Source organism: Pipistrellus kuhlii, unplaced genomic scaffold, assembly GCF_014108245.1.
Source record: "Pipistrellus kuhlii isolate mPipKuh1 unplaced genomic scaffold, mPipKuh1.p scaffold_m20_p_7, whole genome shotgun sequence".
In the NCBI taxonomy this organism is placed as follows: Eukaryota; Metazoa; Chordata; class Mammalia; order Chiroptera; family Vespertilionidae; genus Pipistrellus; species Pipistrellus kuhlii.
The window spans coordinates 7,979,061-7,995,824 of record NW_023425573.1 but is presented as its reverse complement, the minus strand read 5'-3'; the positions used below and the strand labels follow the sequence as shown (position 1 = coordinate 7,995,824).

At 52.0% G+C, this 16,764-nt stretch overlaps 1 protein-coding gene across 8 annotated transcripts in view; it reads left to right on the top strand.

The window, feature by feature from the left end:
- NRP2 (neuropilin 2) overlaps positions 1 to 16,764 on the top strand; it is a 119,253-nt gene that overhangs the window by 15,671 nt on the left and 86,818 nt on the right. For all 8 annotated transcript variants that reach the window (XR_004984826.2, XR_004984828.2, XR_004984825.2 and 5 more), the window contains exon 2: positions 720 to 897. Coding sequence is in view for 4 of the 8 variants with exons in the window: in XM_036420871.2 (XP_036276764.1) it covers positions 720 to 897 (178 nt within the window). In the remaining 4 variants the exon portion in view is untranslated. The remainder of the gene's footprint in view (positions 1 to 719; positions 898 to 16,764) is intronic.

Genomic DNA, 16,764 nt, shown 5'->3' with positions numbered 1-16,764 from the left:
TTTCCACTCCGTGCATAATGAAATCATAAATCAAATTTGTGGTGGATCTGGAATTAAGTGTTTGGGAGTTTTGCTTTTGCTTTCTTTCAAAAAAAAAAAAAAAAAAAAAAAAGGCTGAAATCACCCTCCAGGGCCTGTTCTGGCCCCAAGCTGAAAATGCGTCTTCCGCATCACATGTAATTGTTACCAGGCTGTGGGTCGGCACCACAAAACCGCTCTTGTCAGTTCCCGGAGCCGTTACTTCTGGCGGCCTGGCCGGGGCTGGGCTGGGCCGGGCCGGGAGGCCCGACAGCATGAAGGATTTATGAGGTAGAGATAGAGGAGAGGCTGGGCGAGCGCCGAGGAAGATGGGCCCAGGCCAGGAGGCAGGAAAAGGCAGGGAGGCCTGTTAACTTCGCAGCTTCCTTGTTCTTCTTCTTCTTTTTTTTTAATCCCAGAGCATGTGATTGGGGACATTGGCCACCACTCTCTGAAATATTTTCATGGGGGAGGGGGGGAGAGAGAGAGAGAGAGAGAGCGCTCAGCCATGTGAGGAGGGGGAAGATGGGCTGAAATGACCTCTTCCCCCGGCATGAGTAAGTAGGTTAGCTTCCTGGACTGCCATAAAAGGTCTGCAAAAACCCTTCCAGGCCACTGGTAGAGAGAGAAACAGGGAGATGGGGGAAAACAAATGCCGGGACATATTTGAAGTTCCTTGGGTTGTTTGCCTTCTCTTCCAGACCCACCCTGTGGCGGTCGTTTGAATTCCAAAGATGCTGGCTACATCACCTCGCCAGGCTACCCCCAGGACTACCCGTCCCACCAGAACTGCGAGTGGATTGTTTACGCGCCCGAACCCAACCAGAAGATTGTCCTCAACTTCAACCCGCACTTCGAAATCGAGAAGCATGACTGCAAGTAAGCACCCTCCTGCCCGCTGAGCATCCTTGAGAACCTCTCCCTTCCTCCCCCCGCTCCCTCCGCCTCCGCCCGCCCTCCCTCCTTCCAGCCCGGCTCTGACCACAGCGCCACCTAATGGCCACACCCGTAACAACGGGCCTGGAAACACCTGGCCTGCTAAAACAGTGCCGGATCTGGGTCCCAGGGGAACCCAAGATGGCATGCTTTTTCAGGAGGAAACAAAGGCCAGTAGGTACCATAGTGCAGAGGAAAGAGTGGATTGTGTAAGGAACAGCATCCTATCTTCAAAAGCTGGCAGTGGGGGGGATTCCCTGTGGAAGCAGGGTGGGGGGGTGGACTACAAAACCTCAGCTCTTGGCGTTGGGACTTGCTACAAGATGTCAGGTGCCACCTTGGAGATCTCCCCGTTCCCACTGCTGCGACCACACGTGGGAACCCCACCGGCTTCCTTGGTAAAGCAGCAGCCCAGTCCCCAACGTGGAGACTCCCTCTACGTCCACCGTGGACACTCGTGCTGCTGTCGTGGGGAATGGCCGCTGGTTTCCTTGCAGCTAAAAATCGGCATCTTCTCGGGTCGATCTAGGCTGTGCGTTGCTTCTTGGTGTCTGTGCTGCGCAGGTTAGCGTCTCCGGGCTGGAAGCACTCTCCTCACTGCTTTGTAAATATCACCCCACTCCACTCTCACGAGGGCCCTGGGAAATGGGGTCCTCACCATGTCCATGCTGCCAATGAGAGCAGCCGGAGCCCGGGGAACCTACGCCAGTGGCTCTGCTGATCTCACGCCCTCAGTCCTGTCACCGTGGAGACTTGTGGCTCAGGAGGCACCGTGTGGACATGTCGACAGCTGGCAGTGCTTCAGCAGTGCCGTGTTAACACGGAGGCCCTATAAATCAAGGCGCGGGAGCAGGCAGGCCTGTCATGTCGAGAATGCGAATGCGTGTTTGCTCCCTGAAACAAAAGGGAAAGTTCTCTGAGCGGAAGGTCATGTCTGGCTCCAGAGCAGCACCTACAAGGTGCCCCTGCTCCAGTGGGTGCCCAGTGCCCCCTTTTGGTGGATAAGTAGTCTGAGCTGGTCCTGTGGCCAAGGCAACGCAAGTAATGAGAAATTCACCAAGGGGCCAGCTGCTGGGAAAGGTACAGGATGCGGACCTGGGTCCAGCCAACGCTTCCTCATAGAGGCAGGACCCTCTGTCATCAGGCAGGAAACGGGACCCTCTGTCATCAGGCAGAACCCTCTGGAAACACTGGAAGACAGAGCCTACTAGGTGGTACAAAGCACACTCACGTTGTTGGCATGACAGTAGTGCCTGCTCTTTGATTTATAGGGCCCTCGTGTTAACACAGCATTCCCCGTGAACCCGTGCATCCATGTCACCGCTGCCCTCCGAGGGCTACTTTCCAACCCCACCATGGTTTTCCCCGAACGAGAGTTAGTCTTTGTTGAGGACCCAGGTTTCCCGGAAGGATGCCTCATGTGACAAAGGATCAGAAGGCCCGTTTTTAACCGCAGATTGTCTCTTGACTCATGGAAGGACACAGGGCAGCTCCCCGGTTCCTCTTTGTCCAAGTTCGGTGCCTGTCCTCAGACACGTTTGCACAGAACCGCAAGGCTGCCCATTCCCTGCCAGTGAACTTGACCAAGAATTTCTGGGAGAAGGACTTCTTTATGAGGTGTTTTTGCTCTCGGAGTCTCTGGCTGGGCTGCAGGAGGTTGGCACAGACTGAATCGTAATGCACCGAGGGCTTGGGTCTGAGCTCAGAGAAATTTGACTAAGCACCTCTCTCGACGGAGGGCCAAATTCTGTGATGCTGATGCCAGCAAATCTCCCAGGGAAATTGCTAGGAGGTCATCCTATGTATATTCATAGCGACCGAGGGAGAAGGCACGGCTTTGGAAGGAAGCACGCAGGAGCTGGTGAGCATGGCTTTAAATATGTTCTGGAGTGTGAAAGGCCAGGGAAACATGATCCACAGGGAGCCCCTTCCCCTCCCAAGACCGGGTTCCAGGGATGGGGAAACTCAGATGGCTGCAGCCCATGGGGAAGAGGGCAGAGTCCTTAATGCTGAGCTGCAACAGGCCCATGACAGGTTATCCTCCAGTTTATCATCTTCACTAAGTAGCTTCCTGTTTTCCTTCCCACTCCCCCATTCTGTGCTGCTGGCTTGAACCAGAAAGGCCAGGAAGGTCGAGAAAAACCTTTCTGGGGTCTTCCCCCCCCCCCCCACCCCCAACGCCAAATTGTCAGGAAGGGTCTGTTGGGGTCAAGCCCCTGCTACTTAACCCTGTCCTTCATTCTCTCCCCCTCCCCCCCATGTCCCCTCCACGCCCCATGTCTCTCTCACCCGGATTCATTTTTGTATTTAGAGAGACACATCCGGTGCTCTCAGCCTCTCGCTCTGCAAGGTATTTTTGAGATTCTTCCCTGGCCATTTGCATTCAGAGGCCATGGACTGCTCCCCCACCGCCTCCGTTTCACTTGCAAAAGGAACAATTAATCTAATTAAAGTCCTGGAAGTTCTGTCGGGTTCCTCCTCTCTTTCCCCCTCTCGTTTCTGTTCCAAGGAAGCTCCTGGGTTTGGAAAGCACTTACTGGCAAAGGCACACAGCCTCCTCTCTCCTCTCTCCTCGGATTCCCAGTGGCTGTGGCTGTGGCTCTGGCAGCCCCTCGGGTGGGTGCTTACCAAGAGGCGCTGCCGGAACCATCCTTCTGATGAGAACGCTGCAGTGACACTTCTGAGAAAAGGGAGATGAGTAAGGAAGTCAGAAAAGCAGCCAGCCCCTCCTGCTCCCTCCACCTCCGCTTCTTCCTCGTTGCATGGTGATTTGCAGAGTCTGCCCCGGGACCCGGAAATGGGCCCTGATGGAGAGGCTGGCCTGGCCAAGCATTGGCCCTCTGTGCCTTGACACCAACCCAAAGGGCTAGGCCAGCATGTCTCAGCCTTTCTAGCTCCTGGCACACATCCGTTAATCACTAAAAGCCTTCAGCAATCCAAAAAATGTATTTTTGCCAATCTGACCCAAAAATATAGATGTAATTTTGGTTCATTCACACCGGATGGCTATTGTGTTGGCTGTTGTCACTGTTTTATTTGACCATCTAAGGGAAAGAGGTCAGTCCCCCTGAGTAAATGGTCAGGTATTGCCTGTTTTAGAAATACTGGTGTCGGCCCTGGCTGGTGAGGCACAGTTGGTTGGAGTGTCAACCCATGCACCAAGTTACTGAGGTTGCGATTCCCGGGTCAGGGCACATTACCCAGGTTTCGGGTTCGATCCCAGTCGGAGTGCCTGTGGAGGGCAACCAAGCAGCGTTTCTCCCCCACATTGATGTTTTCCTTTCCCTCTCTCTCTCTCTCTCTCTCTCACACACACACACACACACACACACACACACACACACACCAATTTAAAATCACTGGTCTAAGCGATTACTGACTAAACTCCAGTCAGAGACCTTTCCCCTAACCTTTGCGTGTGAATTTTGTTCTGTCTGCTTGGAAACTTTCACTCACAGCCGCATCTCCTGGCCATTCTTAGGAATCCAGGCCCCCAGCACCCAGAGGCTGCTCCGGGGCCTAGTCACCGGTTGTTGGCAGCAACCAGAGGCCTGAGGCCCTGCCAGATCGGTGTGGCGCAGGGACAAAAGGGCAGGACTCGGGCCACCTGAGCAAACAGGGAGAAGCCACTTCTGTGGTGAGGAGAGGCTGCTGCTGGCTGACTTTCACCTGAGTCATCAGCCAACTGGCCCAATGCAAGGGTTTTAGAGACAAACGCAATAGAACGGAACCTTTCTCCATTTCTGAAGTCTAAAATCGATGCCTTTGAAAAACACCCACTGCATATGATACATGGCTTATTCACGAGTCGTCCCCACAGAGGCATGGATGACAGCCCAGCCCAGCCCAGCTGAGGCTCCACCCAGTAAAACCAAATTCGAGAGCCTGCGTTCTTTTAAGAATTGGTCATTTCCAGATGGGTATGGGGAGAAAACATGTTTTACAAAGTGCAAAAGCCACTAAGAAGACTTGGCAGAACATTTCTTCGGCCAAGAACCTGCACAGAAGCTCTGCACTAATGAGTGTGTGTGCGTGCAGCACAGCAGTATCTGATTCACCTGCTCGGGGGTGGGGAGCATGGGGGGTGCAGAATAGTGCTCCATCCAAGTGAAACCTCCAGCTACTGAGACATCCCCCCTCCAAGTTCCAGAAGTTCTTTCTACAAAGGTTGTCTGATAAAGGGCCTTCTGTGCCACACTTTCCTGTCTTCCAAAACCTAAGATGAGTCAACATTTTCCCCCCTAAATGTCACTTTTTGTGACAGGCTGGCTGGGTCAAGTCATATTTGGAGTTTTTGTTGACCTTTTAAAACTTTCCAGGCCTTCAGTTTCTGCATCTGCAAAACTGTGATGATGATGATGATGATGATAACTACTTGTTAATGTAGATGCACAGTACTAGTACATTAGTTCCTGTGTCAGCATCTTTGGGCTAGTCACAGGGACCGTTGGGACGTCTCTATCATCGCGCTTGCTGGCACTTTCTGTTCTGAGTAACCCGCCTGCTGGAGTCTTCTTCTGGCCTGTTTTGACCCTTTCCTAAGTGACAACAGCCAACACAACAACAGCCTTCTTGTATGATTGAATGGTATGAGTGAATCAAAATTATACCGGCTTTTTTTTGTCTTTTTTCTTTTTTGTCAGACTATCAAAAAATATATTTTTTGGTGTGCTGCAGAATGTTAGTAATTAGTTTATGGGATGAGATGAAAAGGTTGAAATGCTCAGCTTCTTTGGGAAGTTTTGGGCCTTAGGTCTAAGCTTTGCCCCAAGCCAGTGCAACCCACTGCCTGCTCATCCGCTTGCTCACAGGGCAGCCAAGCTCACAGCAGAGTGAGGACGGGAACACGGTCTCAGCAGTGCATGGAGTCCTTGGCATTGAGCTGCTCATGACCTTTCCTTCGGAAACCATCCATCACCCCCACCCCCCACCCCCATGATCTGGATATTGGAGGTTCGGGATAGTGAGCCTCTAGCTCGATGTCCAGGGAAAACAAGATGTTCCTGTGTTGATTTACAGCCAGAGGAACCCTCATCCACAAACCCAAAACGTGTCTCCTTCTCCCAAAGGAGGGAGTGATAGCTTAGAAAGGTAGCAGTTGATAAATTGACTACAGTAAACAGAGGAAACAGACTAGACCTCAATAAACTGGCCCCTCCTCACCATTGATTTCCTGTGCTCAGTAAACACCTCTGACTTCACACAACCAAATACAACCTTACACCTGCATGAGACCCTGTGGGTGCCCAGTGCTCACACTCCTCACCTGCCCCTCTACAGTGTCCCCTGCACGCTCCCCTTTGCCTCCCCCCAGTCTGCGGGATTCCTCCAGGTCTCTCTTATGGACCCCCCGATGCTGAAGTCAGAGCTTTGACTTGCTCGCGTGCCTTTGGTTCATTGTGGTCACCTTGTGTCCTGAGCATGTAAGTTCTCTAAGGGCATGGACCATACAGTGTATGTGTATATCCCTGGGGCACCTAGTCCTGGAGAATGCTAAGCAGGTGGGTGCAGGTGGTTGTGTTGGTGATATCTTGCATTTGAGATGCCAGGACGTGAGTCAGCATGAAACGCACCTGCATTGGAAGGCTGACAGAGCTGTCTTCTATACTTGTCCATCTTGTGATAGGACAGAGTGACAGACAGCAGGAGGATCAGACACAGGCTGTGGATGTCTCTAAGCTCTCGGGGACTTGGTCTCCCACCCACAAAATGTCAGTAGATTGTTCATGCATTCATCCAAAAGTACTTAACCTAGTATGTGCCAAGCATTGGGAACGCAGTGATGACCACATTGTACGCTTTGCCCTCATGGAATTTAGAGTTTGGGAGGAGGAAGCTGGTAACTGATGGTAAAGCTGTCACATGTGGAGCATCTCCTAAGCACTCCACAGACAGCATCTCATTGATTCTTCAACAAAAACCTGGGAGGTCAGCCCTAGCCGGTTTGGCTCAGTGAATAGAGTGTTGGCCTGCAGACTAAAGGGTCCCAGGTTTGATTCCAGCCAAGAGTACATGCCCAGGTTGTTGGTTCAATCCCCAGTAGGGGCGTGCAAGAGGCACATCATTGATGTTTCTTTCTTGTCTCCCTTCCTCTCTGAAATCGATCTATGCTAATAATAGAAGAATATGCAAATTGGTCAGGATACTCTCATGCAACATTCGAACAGCAAGCTGTGTGAGGTGACCAGGTTGGCACAGGGGGCCAGTGAGGGGCAACCAGGCCGGCAGGGGGAGCAGTTGGGGGCAACCAGGTCAGTAGTGGGGGGCAGTTGGGGGTGATTAGACTAGAAATGGGGGCAGTGAGGGGCGACCAGGCTGGCAGAGGGGGCAGTTAGGGGCAATCAGGCCATCAGGCAGAGGTGGTTAGGGGTGATTAGGCTGATGGGGGGGAGACAGTTAGGGGAGATCAGGCAGGCAGTCAGGTGAGCGGTTAGGAGCCAGCGGTCCCAGATTGTGAGAAGGATTGGGTTCTGCTTGTCGGTTTCCTCCTACACAGTACCACCTCCGTCTCCTTCCTGTACAAACAGATAGATGGTAGGAGGCACAGTGTCCGATAGGAAGTGTGGCTTCAGCTGGTGTCCACCTGGGTTTCTAGAAGCCAGAGCGGAGTGAGAGTTCTCTGTGGCTCCGGAGTTCTCTGTGGTTGCTCTCAGGAGAGACCCTCAGGTGGTTCCTCCTGGCGTCATTCCAGATTGCCTGCCTGCTCGACCACAGAAACATTCTGATTCCCCCAGGGAGCCAATGAGCAGCACACCTTCTCTGTATTGCAACACCCCTGCTAACGACAGAAACAGATGCCCCTCCAGGTATGCGGTGCAATAAGCTGGAACAGCCCTGCTGACTCAGGCTCAGCTGGCCGCTGACCCCACGCTCACCACCCTGGACCAAGGACTCCACCCAGCCCCGGAGCCCGCCGCAGGAGCGAGAAAAGGCACCGCAGATTGTTCTTCTCCTCCCGCAAGGGTCAAAGGGCAGTTGGGGCACACCGCTATTCTGGGCAGTTTGTTTTTAAACGGGTGATGTTGCAATCACAACTCTTCAAGTGAAAGCTGCACTGTGGACGTCCTTCTCAACGATGATCCTTATCTTCCAACTGAGAAAACTCACGAGGTTTTCTAATACACAATCCCACTTGTTCTGCCTGGCAGCCCCGGTGCCTCCTCTGAACCCAGAGGTCCCGGGAGGCCTGCATCTCACCTCATGTAACTCTGTGTAATTCTCCCAACTAATTACACCGGCCAGAGTGTCTGTAGACACTCAGGTGGGAGCTCTGGGTGGAGGGGATAAAGAGGAAAAGGAAATAGACCCAGTTAAAAAAAAATGGATTTTTCTAAAAAAAGAGGGATTTGTGTGTTTTCCGGTAGTCATGAGTCCTACTTACGGGAAAAATAAAAATAAAAATTGTCTTTTGTCCCTTTGAATGGCAAGGGGACTTGAAACCTTTGAGTTAAGAGAAACTCAACAGATAATTTAATTCCATTCTTCTGCCTCTGCCTGGATAAATCATCTCGGGAAAAATATATCAGCTGCCCTTGTCTTTTCTTCTAGAAAAGAGCCTCCGTAATTGTCCTTCTTTAGGAGACCTACTGCTTCGACTCATCTCAGGTGATTTCAGAGTAGACGGAGAAAAAGCCCTAAAAAATGTTAGCTGGTCAAAACAAAACTTGAAGTGGGGGGCGGGGGGAGAAGAAAGAAAAGGAGTTAGGCCTAGGATTGCAGGGCAGGAAAGCATGAGCAAGGAAAATCCACATGATTTTTTGTGCTGTTTTTTTCTGGCCTTAGAGCCAAGCATTGTGGCAGTCTATCGGTGTGTATGTGTTTTTCTGCTCTGCCTCAACTGTATGTTCGTAGGTGGCTGGAGGGACTGTCAGTTAGACAAGAACAGCAAACATCTACTGCTCTCTCTGCAGGCATCAGACGCTACTACACCGGGAACTTTCCATGTTTTACTTCAACCACCAGCCTATGGGTCCGGTACTACTGTTATTCCCATTGAACAGATGGGGCTACTGAGGCCCTGAGCGGTCGCACAGATAGTGATGGTAGGACTGGGGGTTTGGAGCCCGCCACGCAGAGCTGCCTTCGTACACCTGCGTCCGTGTACCTAGAGCCGTCCTCTGCCTTCAAACGCTTAGGTATTTGGGGCCTCTCCTATTTCCTCAGCTACTCCTTTTCTCCTCTTTATTCCTTTTCTTTGCCTCTTCCTGCCATGTACTCACCTCCGGATGCCAGCGGGTCAGTCAAGGAGAGAGAGAAATCTTCCTGTTTTTAAAGACAAGCTGGGGGCCTGGCTCTCAGTCAATAATCTCTGTCTGCCCCTGTCATCCACCTCCTGCTGCCCTGGTCTCCAGCCCCCCCTCACCACCCTCTTCCAATTCCCTGCCATCCTCTTCCCCCCGCCTCCCCAACCCCTTTCTCTCCACCTAGAATCTGGAGATGCACGGGGTCCTAATAGAGTGTCAGCGGAAGTAATTGATTCCTCACACAGAGAGAATTCTCCTGCCTTCGGTGTCAGCAGAGCCGAACCGGAGTGTTGGAGGGTGAGCGAGACGTGTAAACAGTCCATGGCTGAGCTGTCAGGGCGAAGCCAGGCACACCGGAGTGAGCAAGGGGGAAAACGGTGGAACAAATCATTGTTTTATTGGGAGGGAAGGAGAAAATAATATTTCAGCCGGGGAATGGGCAGTGGAAGGAGATGGGTGCCTGCCGGGAGCCGGAGGCATCCTGACGTGGGTTTCCATGGAAGAGTTCCTCTTTGTCTCAGGCAGGAGGGTTCCTCCCCGCCCCACCCCCTTCTCCCATTATCATCATTATTATCATTAAAATAATTACCGTAACAATTACGGTTGATGAGGCCTCAGGTTTATAGAGCACCTTTCATCTGAAAGTTCAAAGTGATTTGTCGATGTGTCATCCCTTTGAGAGTGGTAGGAGGGTAAGAGGGTATTCTTATTTTTTTCTTATCTGCTGGGAAACTGAGATGCGAGCAGACAGGGGATCTAGACCAAGCCTCAGGGCAGGCTGCTGTGCTGAGTGCTGGGTACTGAGTTCTCTACTGCCCACCGGGGCCCTGATCTCCTGTGGCCGGCCAGCCAGCCAGCAGTTCTGTGCACAAGGCCAACAGAGCACCGTGGCTGTGAGTGAAGGAAGGCCCTTCGAGGTCTGACTCACAGGGCTCTCTCCTGTGAGGAGACTTCCTGCAATCTGGTTCCCTGTCTTGTAGAAGCTGGTGTCCTTTCTGGCCATATTTCCTCCTGATCTCATGGAGCCTCCAGTCGGCAGCATCTAACATTCAGAACATTCGCTGCTTCCACCCAGTTCTTTCTTTCCTCACTCCTCCCCTCCCCCCAATGTTCTTATTGATTTGAGAGAGAGAGAGAGAGAGAGAGAGGAAGGAAGAGGGATAGAGAAATAGAAACATCAATTGAGAGAGAGAAGCATCGATCAGCCACCTCCTGCAGGCCCCTACTGGGACTGAGTCTGCAACCAGGTCATATGCTCTTACTGGGAATTGAACTGTGACCTCAACCACTGAGCCACACCGGCTGGGTCCCACCCAGTTTTTTCATGGGCAGAGGCGAGTGCTTTAGCATGCACGGGGTGGACAGGGCTGCTTTTTGCTCCAAGCTCAGCCAGGTGCCTGCAGAGCCGTGATCGGGTTGCTGCTTGAGAGGCCGAAGCAGTTCCAGCTGGTTGGCTGCTGAGTGCCATATTCAGAATCGCCACCCTGGCGTGGCCGCAGCCCTTCCTGCTGGACAGCACTGCGGGCACCCACCGTGGCGCCTCCGAAATGACAGCTTCGCCCCTGAGGCCAGTAACCTGAGCTCAGAGCGAACGAAAAGCAAGGACAGGGCCCGGCTCACCTGCCACCTCCTCCCAGTGTCCCTGCTTGGATTCCTGCATGGCACGTCGTTCAGACAAGGTCCATGTTTTCCGTGCTTTGTCAGGGAGCCTGGAGGCCAGCGATGGGGGAAAGGAGAGACTCTGGGAGCCCAAAGCCCAGGAAAACCGGAAAGGACTTCCCTGATGCCATGGTTGATTCCCTCAGCCCAGCACACCGAGTTCCCCGCAGGCTCCCACTTTCAGACAGATGGGCAGGCTCCGATTCACTCTCGCAATTAGACCCAAGGATTAGGGAGCACCCATCCCAGAGGGAACCATTCACCCGGCCAAGTGCAGGGGCTGCCAGCCCACCAGGCCGAGTGACGTGCTCCCAGTTCCCCTCCCTGTATGCCCATCACTTTCTGCCCCTTCTGTTCACCCCAAGGGGCACAGAGCCATGATCCCTGTTCCCATTTATGAGGTCAGGTAAACTGAGGCAGGTGAGCTTCATTGTCCAAGGCCAGCTGGGTCAGTGTAGGGTAAGGTGACCATACGTCCTGCTTTTGGCGGGACAGTCCCGATTTCTAACGATTTGTCAAAATCGGGACTTTTTTAAAACGCCGAGGGACGCGGGACGAATTGTTAAAAATCAGGATGTCTGGTCATCTTAGTGTAGGGAGTCTCTGGCCCTGCTGGGTTTCACCTTCTCCAGCTTGCTGGTGAAAGAACTGTGGGCAGTTCTGACCTGCTTACTTCCCTGGTGTCATCACAGAGGACTGGCCAGGGGCTGGGCAGACTCCCTGCAGAGGGCAAGGACTTTCTAACTGTGCACAACGGGCAGAGAAAAGAGAGAGCCAGCAGCCACCCTGCAAACGTTCTCCCCCAAAGCCTTCACCTTCCCCTGGGCACCAGCTGCCTAGAAGACCATTTCTTGTGTAAGCAAACACGTCCTGCCTGCGGCCTCCTGAGGGCCTCCTGGTCCAGGAGCAGGGCAGGTTTGGGGCCACGTGGCCTCAGGAATGTCGTGCTGGGGATCCAGGTCTGCGGGGGAAGTGGCCAGAGGGTCAGGGGAGCGATGGGGGAGGCTTTGTTGTGTGCCCTGAGCTCCCCGCAAGTTCATGTGCAGTGACACTTATCAGACACCCTGTCTGGAGCGGCCTCCTTCCTCACATGGCGAGGCGTTCTTGGCAGGCGCTTCGCCAGGAACAATGAGGTCGGCGGGCCCTCTCCATCATCCTGGGGCCTCTGCAGGAAAACAGCCCGCAATTATAAATAGATGTTATTTGTCGTTTCCATATTCTTGCCTTCAAGGTTTTCTGGAATAATTCCTTCAATTTGTTTTGGGTTATTCTCTTTGCACACTTCCTTTGCTGGGGGGTCAGATTTCCTCCCTTCTCCAGAGCTGTGGTGACCCTGGCTGGGAGGGGACTGTGAAAACGCTCAAAATATCAGAGATGTGTGGTGGGGAGAAACGAAGGAAGAAAATGGAACTGCCAACGGCCACCATTATAAAGGCAACTGGCACCGGTGCCAACCTACAAACAAAAGTAGAGTCTTGGCACTGAGTCCTTGGAGTTAGATAGCAAATGATAATAATAAGTTAGATAACTAATAATAATAATAATAATAATAATAATAATAGCACCAAGAGGAATGAACAGCTGACATTGACTTATTGAGCACCTACCGCGTGCCAGGCACTGTGCTGAGCTACCGATGTGAGTTAACTCTCCAGCGGGAGGGAAGTTGAGTGCCTTGCTGTTCTGAACCCAGCAAACGGAGGGACGGGTGACCTTGAAGCCAATCTTGCAGGCTGGTTCCAGGGCCTGGGCCCAGAACAGGAGGTTGAGATGAAATCTCAAAAACTCAAGTGGCTGAAGCACTGTTGGCGGATTTACACAGGAGAAGGGATTTTAAGAAACCACCCTCCCCGCACCTAAGTTGTAGGGCATTGGGAGTGAGGAAGCTAACCTGACATGCCTGGGGCAGGGAGGGGAGGGAAAAGGCAGAGGCCAGGCTTGCTCCTGGGAGGGAGAGCGCACTGCCTTCTCCGTCCTAAGGGTTTTAAGGGCGGAGGTTTTGGGGGAGGTCCCAGAGAAGATCTTAATAGAATATTCTGTACTCTTCCAGGTGCGACCATTCAGGGTCCCTGGGTCTCCACTGATGGATTGGCTGGCACCATGGCAGGGGGTCATTCAGTGCAGCTGGTCCCGATATCAGCTGTGGCTGGTTTTGTTGCTTTTCTAGGCCTGGATTTGAAATACAGCTGAGGCCTAGATGTTATCTCCAGGGAGGAAAGGTCAGGGAGTCCAAACTGCAGAACCAGCAATTTGCTTGGGGAGGGAAGGTCACCCTGGGGCCTTCTACAGTGGATCGCCCATTCCTAGGCACCCAGGACTTTCCACCCTGCTGACCTTCTGCACCTGGCCCTTCCGTGAATAAGTCATTTAAGATTTTTTTTTTTTTGTCGCAGATCCCTTTTCTATGAAAATGTGCATATACACAAGCACACAAAATTCCTGCATTTGTTGACAGGGGTTCCCCGTCTACGGAAACTCCTCCGTGGACCCCACTGGAAAGCCATGGACTTTGGATTATGTGCTCTAGATCATACTTCAAGAGCTTATAAATACACAGGATACTGTCTTCTCACTGGATGGGCCATATGTTCACATACGGGTGTATATGTGCATGTAAAAATACTTCACTTTCAAAGATTAATGTTATCCCATCTGAACACTTACACGCTAGACTTCTACTGGGTTGAGCCTTGAAACCATGAATTGTAAAGCTCTTGCTCACTGCCTCCATTGGTGACTTGTCTATTAATTTTGGCAAGTCCTACAGGCTTTGTTTAAACAAAACAGCTAAATAAAAAGAGCAAGATTCTGTTAAGTCTCTAACTGAGTCCAAGCTGTTTCTTTGCCCCTGGTGCCTCCTAATATTCTTGTGCTTTAGCAATCTGGCATTCCCTCTGCTCTCAGACACTCAGTCAACAGCTAGGCAAAGGGACGGGGTGAGGTAGGGCAGTGGGTGAGGTCTGTGCCCTGGAGCGAGACTGCCTGGGTTCAAAGTCCACCTCTGACCTTTCCTTCACGTGACTTTGGGCAGGCCACTTCCCCTCTCTGAGCCTCAGTGTCGCATCCGCAAATGGATGGTGATTGGAACAGGGCTCGGTGTGTATGTTAAATGAGGTTCAGATGTAGTGGTACCTAAACGAGGGCCTCGCCCACAGTAAGTGCTCAGTAAATGGGAGCTCTTCCCATCTCAGGAGCGGGACCAATGGCAGGGAGACAGTCCGGGAAAGGAGAAGTGCTTCCTTAGAAGACCTCACCTGATGGAAAACTGATTTCTTCCTAAAGGCGGATGTCCCTACTGACCTGAGAAGCCAGCGCCTGGCTTTGGGCCTCTGAGTCTTTGGGCCTTCTTTGTGAAGTTTCCCTGAAAGCATATATGTTTTAGAGTGGAAGGGAGAGGCAGAGAGTGATAGCATCAATGATGAGAGGAAATCATTGATGGGCTGCCTCCTGCACGTCCCCTGCTGGGGATCAAGCCCACAACCGGGGCACGTGCCCTGACCAGGAATTGAACCTTGACCTCCTGGTTCATAGGCTGAAGCTCAACTACAGAGTGACACAGGCTGGACTTCCCTGCAGGATTTCATGTCAGGATGAATAAGTCAGTGCTAGTGCTCGTAGGTGTCTCTGAGCTTCCTGGAAGAGAGGCACTCCAGGAGGTGACAGATCCTCTGGCCTGGATCATCTCCTCATGAAATATGGAACTTTGAAAAGTGTGAGAAAATCTCAAATCACTTTGACAGCATTTTAATTATAGCTGATTTGTTTGCCGCTAATAGCGAACGCGCTGTCAGCGTGATTTGAGATGTTTCTTCCACTCGAAATGTTGTATTTCGTGTTTTTGAGTCACAAGGCAGCATTCTGGTTTCCAGACACAACCAGAATAGCTCAGGGATTGGCTGTGTGGGAACACAAAGGGAAGGGGGTGAGGTGGACCAGACATACTAAGTTCCTTGGAAGATGTCATCAGAGTTCATTCTTCTGAGCATGGAGTGCCAACCTCAAGACCCTCACTTATTCACTCAGCAGTAGGCGAGGGGCCCTCCTGTGTGCAAGGCACCAAACGCGTATTACAAATGCAGCAGTGAAAGGCAAGGCCCTTGTCCTCTGAGTTCAAACTGCCTGGTGCCGGACACGGATTCTGAACACGCAAATATATTGACAAGACCTTTCCCACTCCCACAGCATTTGGGGGAGACGAGCCCCTCTCCTCTCCTGTAGCAGGGATAGTTGTCCAGGCAATAAGAGGGTGGAGAGGCAGAGAATGAGGGCATGTTCTCTGAAACAGGATGGTCAGGGCAGGCTTCCTGGAAGAGGTGGCTTTTGCACTTCGAAGGATGAGAAGGTACCAGCCAGTAGAGAAAGTTAATGGTATTGCAGGCAGAGGGAGGAACAAGTGCAAAGGCCGGAGGCTGGAACAGACATGTTGTGTACCCAGTGTGATGTCCTAAACGTTTGATGATACAAGTGGCATGAAAGAGGAGGCATTGCCTGGGGAGCAAAGGTTATGGCTTCAGGACTTGGGTGGGCCGATGTGTAGACCTAAACCCCAGAGGGTGGGCACAGCATTTTCCTCGGAGCACGCAAGTACTCACTGATATAGAAGTCCCCTCACAAAGGCAGACTCGGAAAGGGGCTGGACATCACTCTGCTTCCCAGCCTTGGGTGGCCTGCCGGGAAGTGTGGAGCATGGACAGGGTCATGGAGACCAGAGCCCCCCTCCTCATGTTGACCAAGTGAGGTGAGGAAGAGATGAGGCTGTTGCTTTTCCATGTCTCTCCCGTGGATTCTTAAATGAATTCCACTGTCACCCTGGCCAGTTTGGCTCCTGGATAGAGTGAATGTCTGCTTGTAGACTGCAGGGTCCTGGGTTCAATTCGGTCGAGGACAAGTACCTCAGTTGTAGGTACAATCCCTAGCCCCACTTGGGGTGCCTGTGGGAGGCAACCAACCAATGTGTCTCTCTTCCATCAATATTTCTCTCTCTGTATCTCTCTCCCTCCTTTCCGCTCTCTCTAAAAATCAATGGAAAAATATCTTCGGGTGAGGATTAACAAAAAAAAATTTAATTCCACTGTCAAGGCTTTGCACACCCTTACTGGACTGTTTGGAGGTTGGGGGTTGAACCCCACGCTGTATCCCCGATTCCTTCACCAAACAAACACTGGATTCTAGATGCTGGACTCCGAGTCATACTTATCCCAAGGCCACGGACGGCTTGCAAGCTTTCTCACACGAACCTGACAACACGAAATGTCTGAGATTGACTCCAGCTGTGGCAAATCCCTAATAAAAAATTTCCCCCAATGAGTCAGTCCCACAGGAGGCAACTGAGACATTCTGTGTGGGTCAGCATGTCATTTGGAGTGGGTCTTGTCTACAGAAAGCCCAGACTCAGCCCTGGTGGTTGACTGGGGTTTGTCCGCAGGGCAAAACCCGGACCCCGGAAGGAGGGAGAATCCACCACCAAGTACAACGCCAGGTAGCTTTTCCCTTAAGCAAACCTGATGGGGAAAAAACGGCTTTTCCCAGAAGTTTAAGGAAGGGCGGATCATTTGCTTCACAAAAGGATTCAGCAGAGGGCTCCTTTAAATAACCAGCTCAGAGAGAAAATGTATAATGCGATGGAGTGACAGGAAAACTTTTTCTCCAGGTGTATCTCTTCACTCTGTGTGCCTGAGAGAAGGTGAGGATGTATTTGTAGCTGTCGGAGTTACACAGAAGGGTTTGGGCCGTGTACCCATTGAAGACATTGAGGCATGTAGATGTGGCATTGATGGGCAGCCTGCTCCACCCCTGATTCTGCTGATCCCCTCAGTGGATCCAGGGGCGATCAGCCAATATGATAAACCCTCTCCCTCCTGACAGAGGGGAGAAGTGGCACCTCAGCCATGGAGATAGCCTGTGGTCT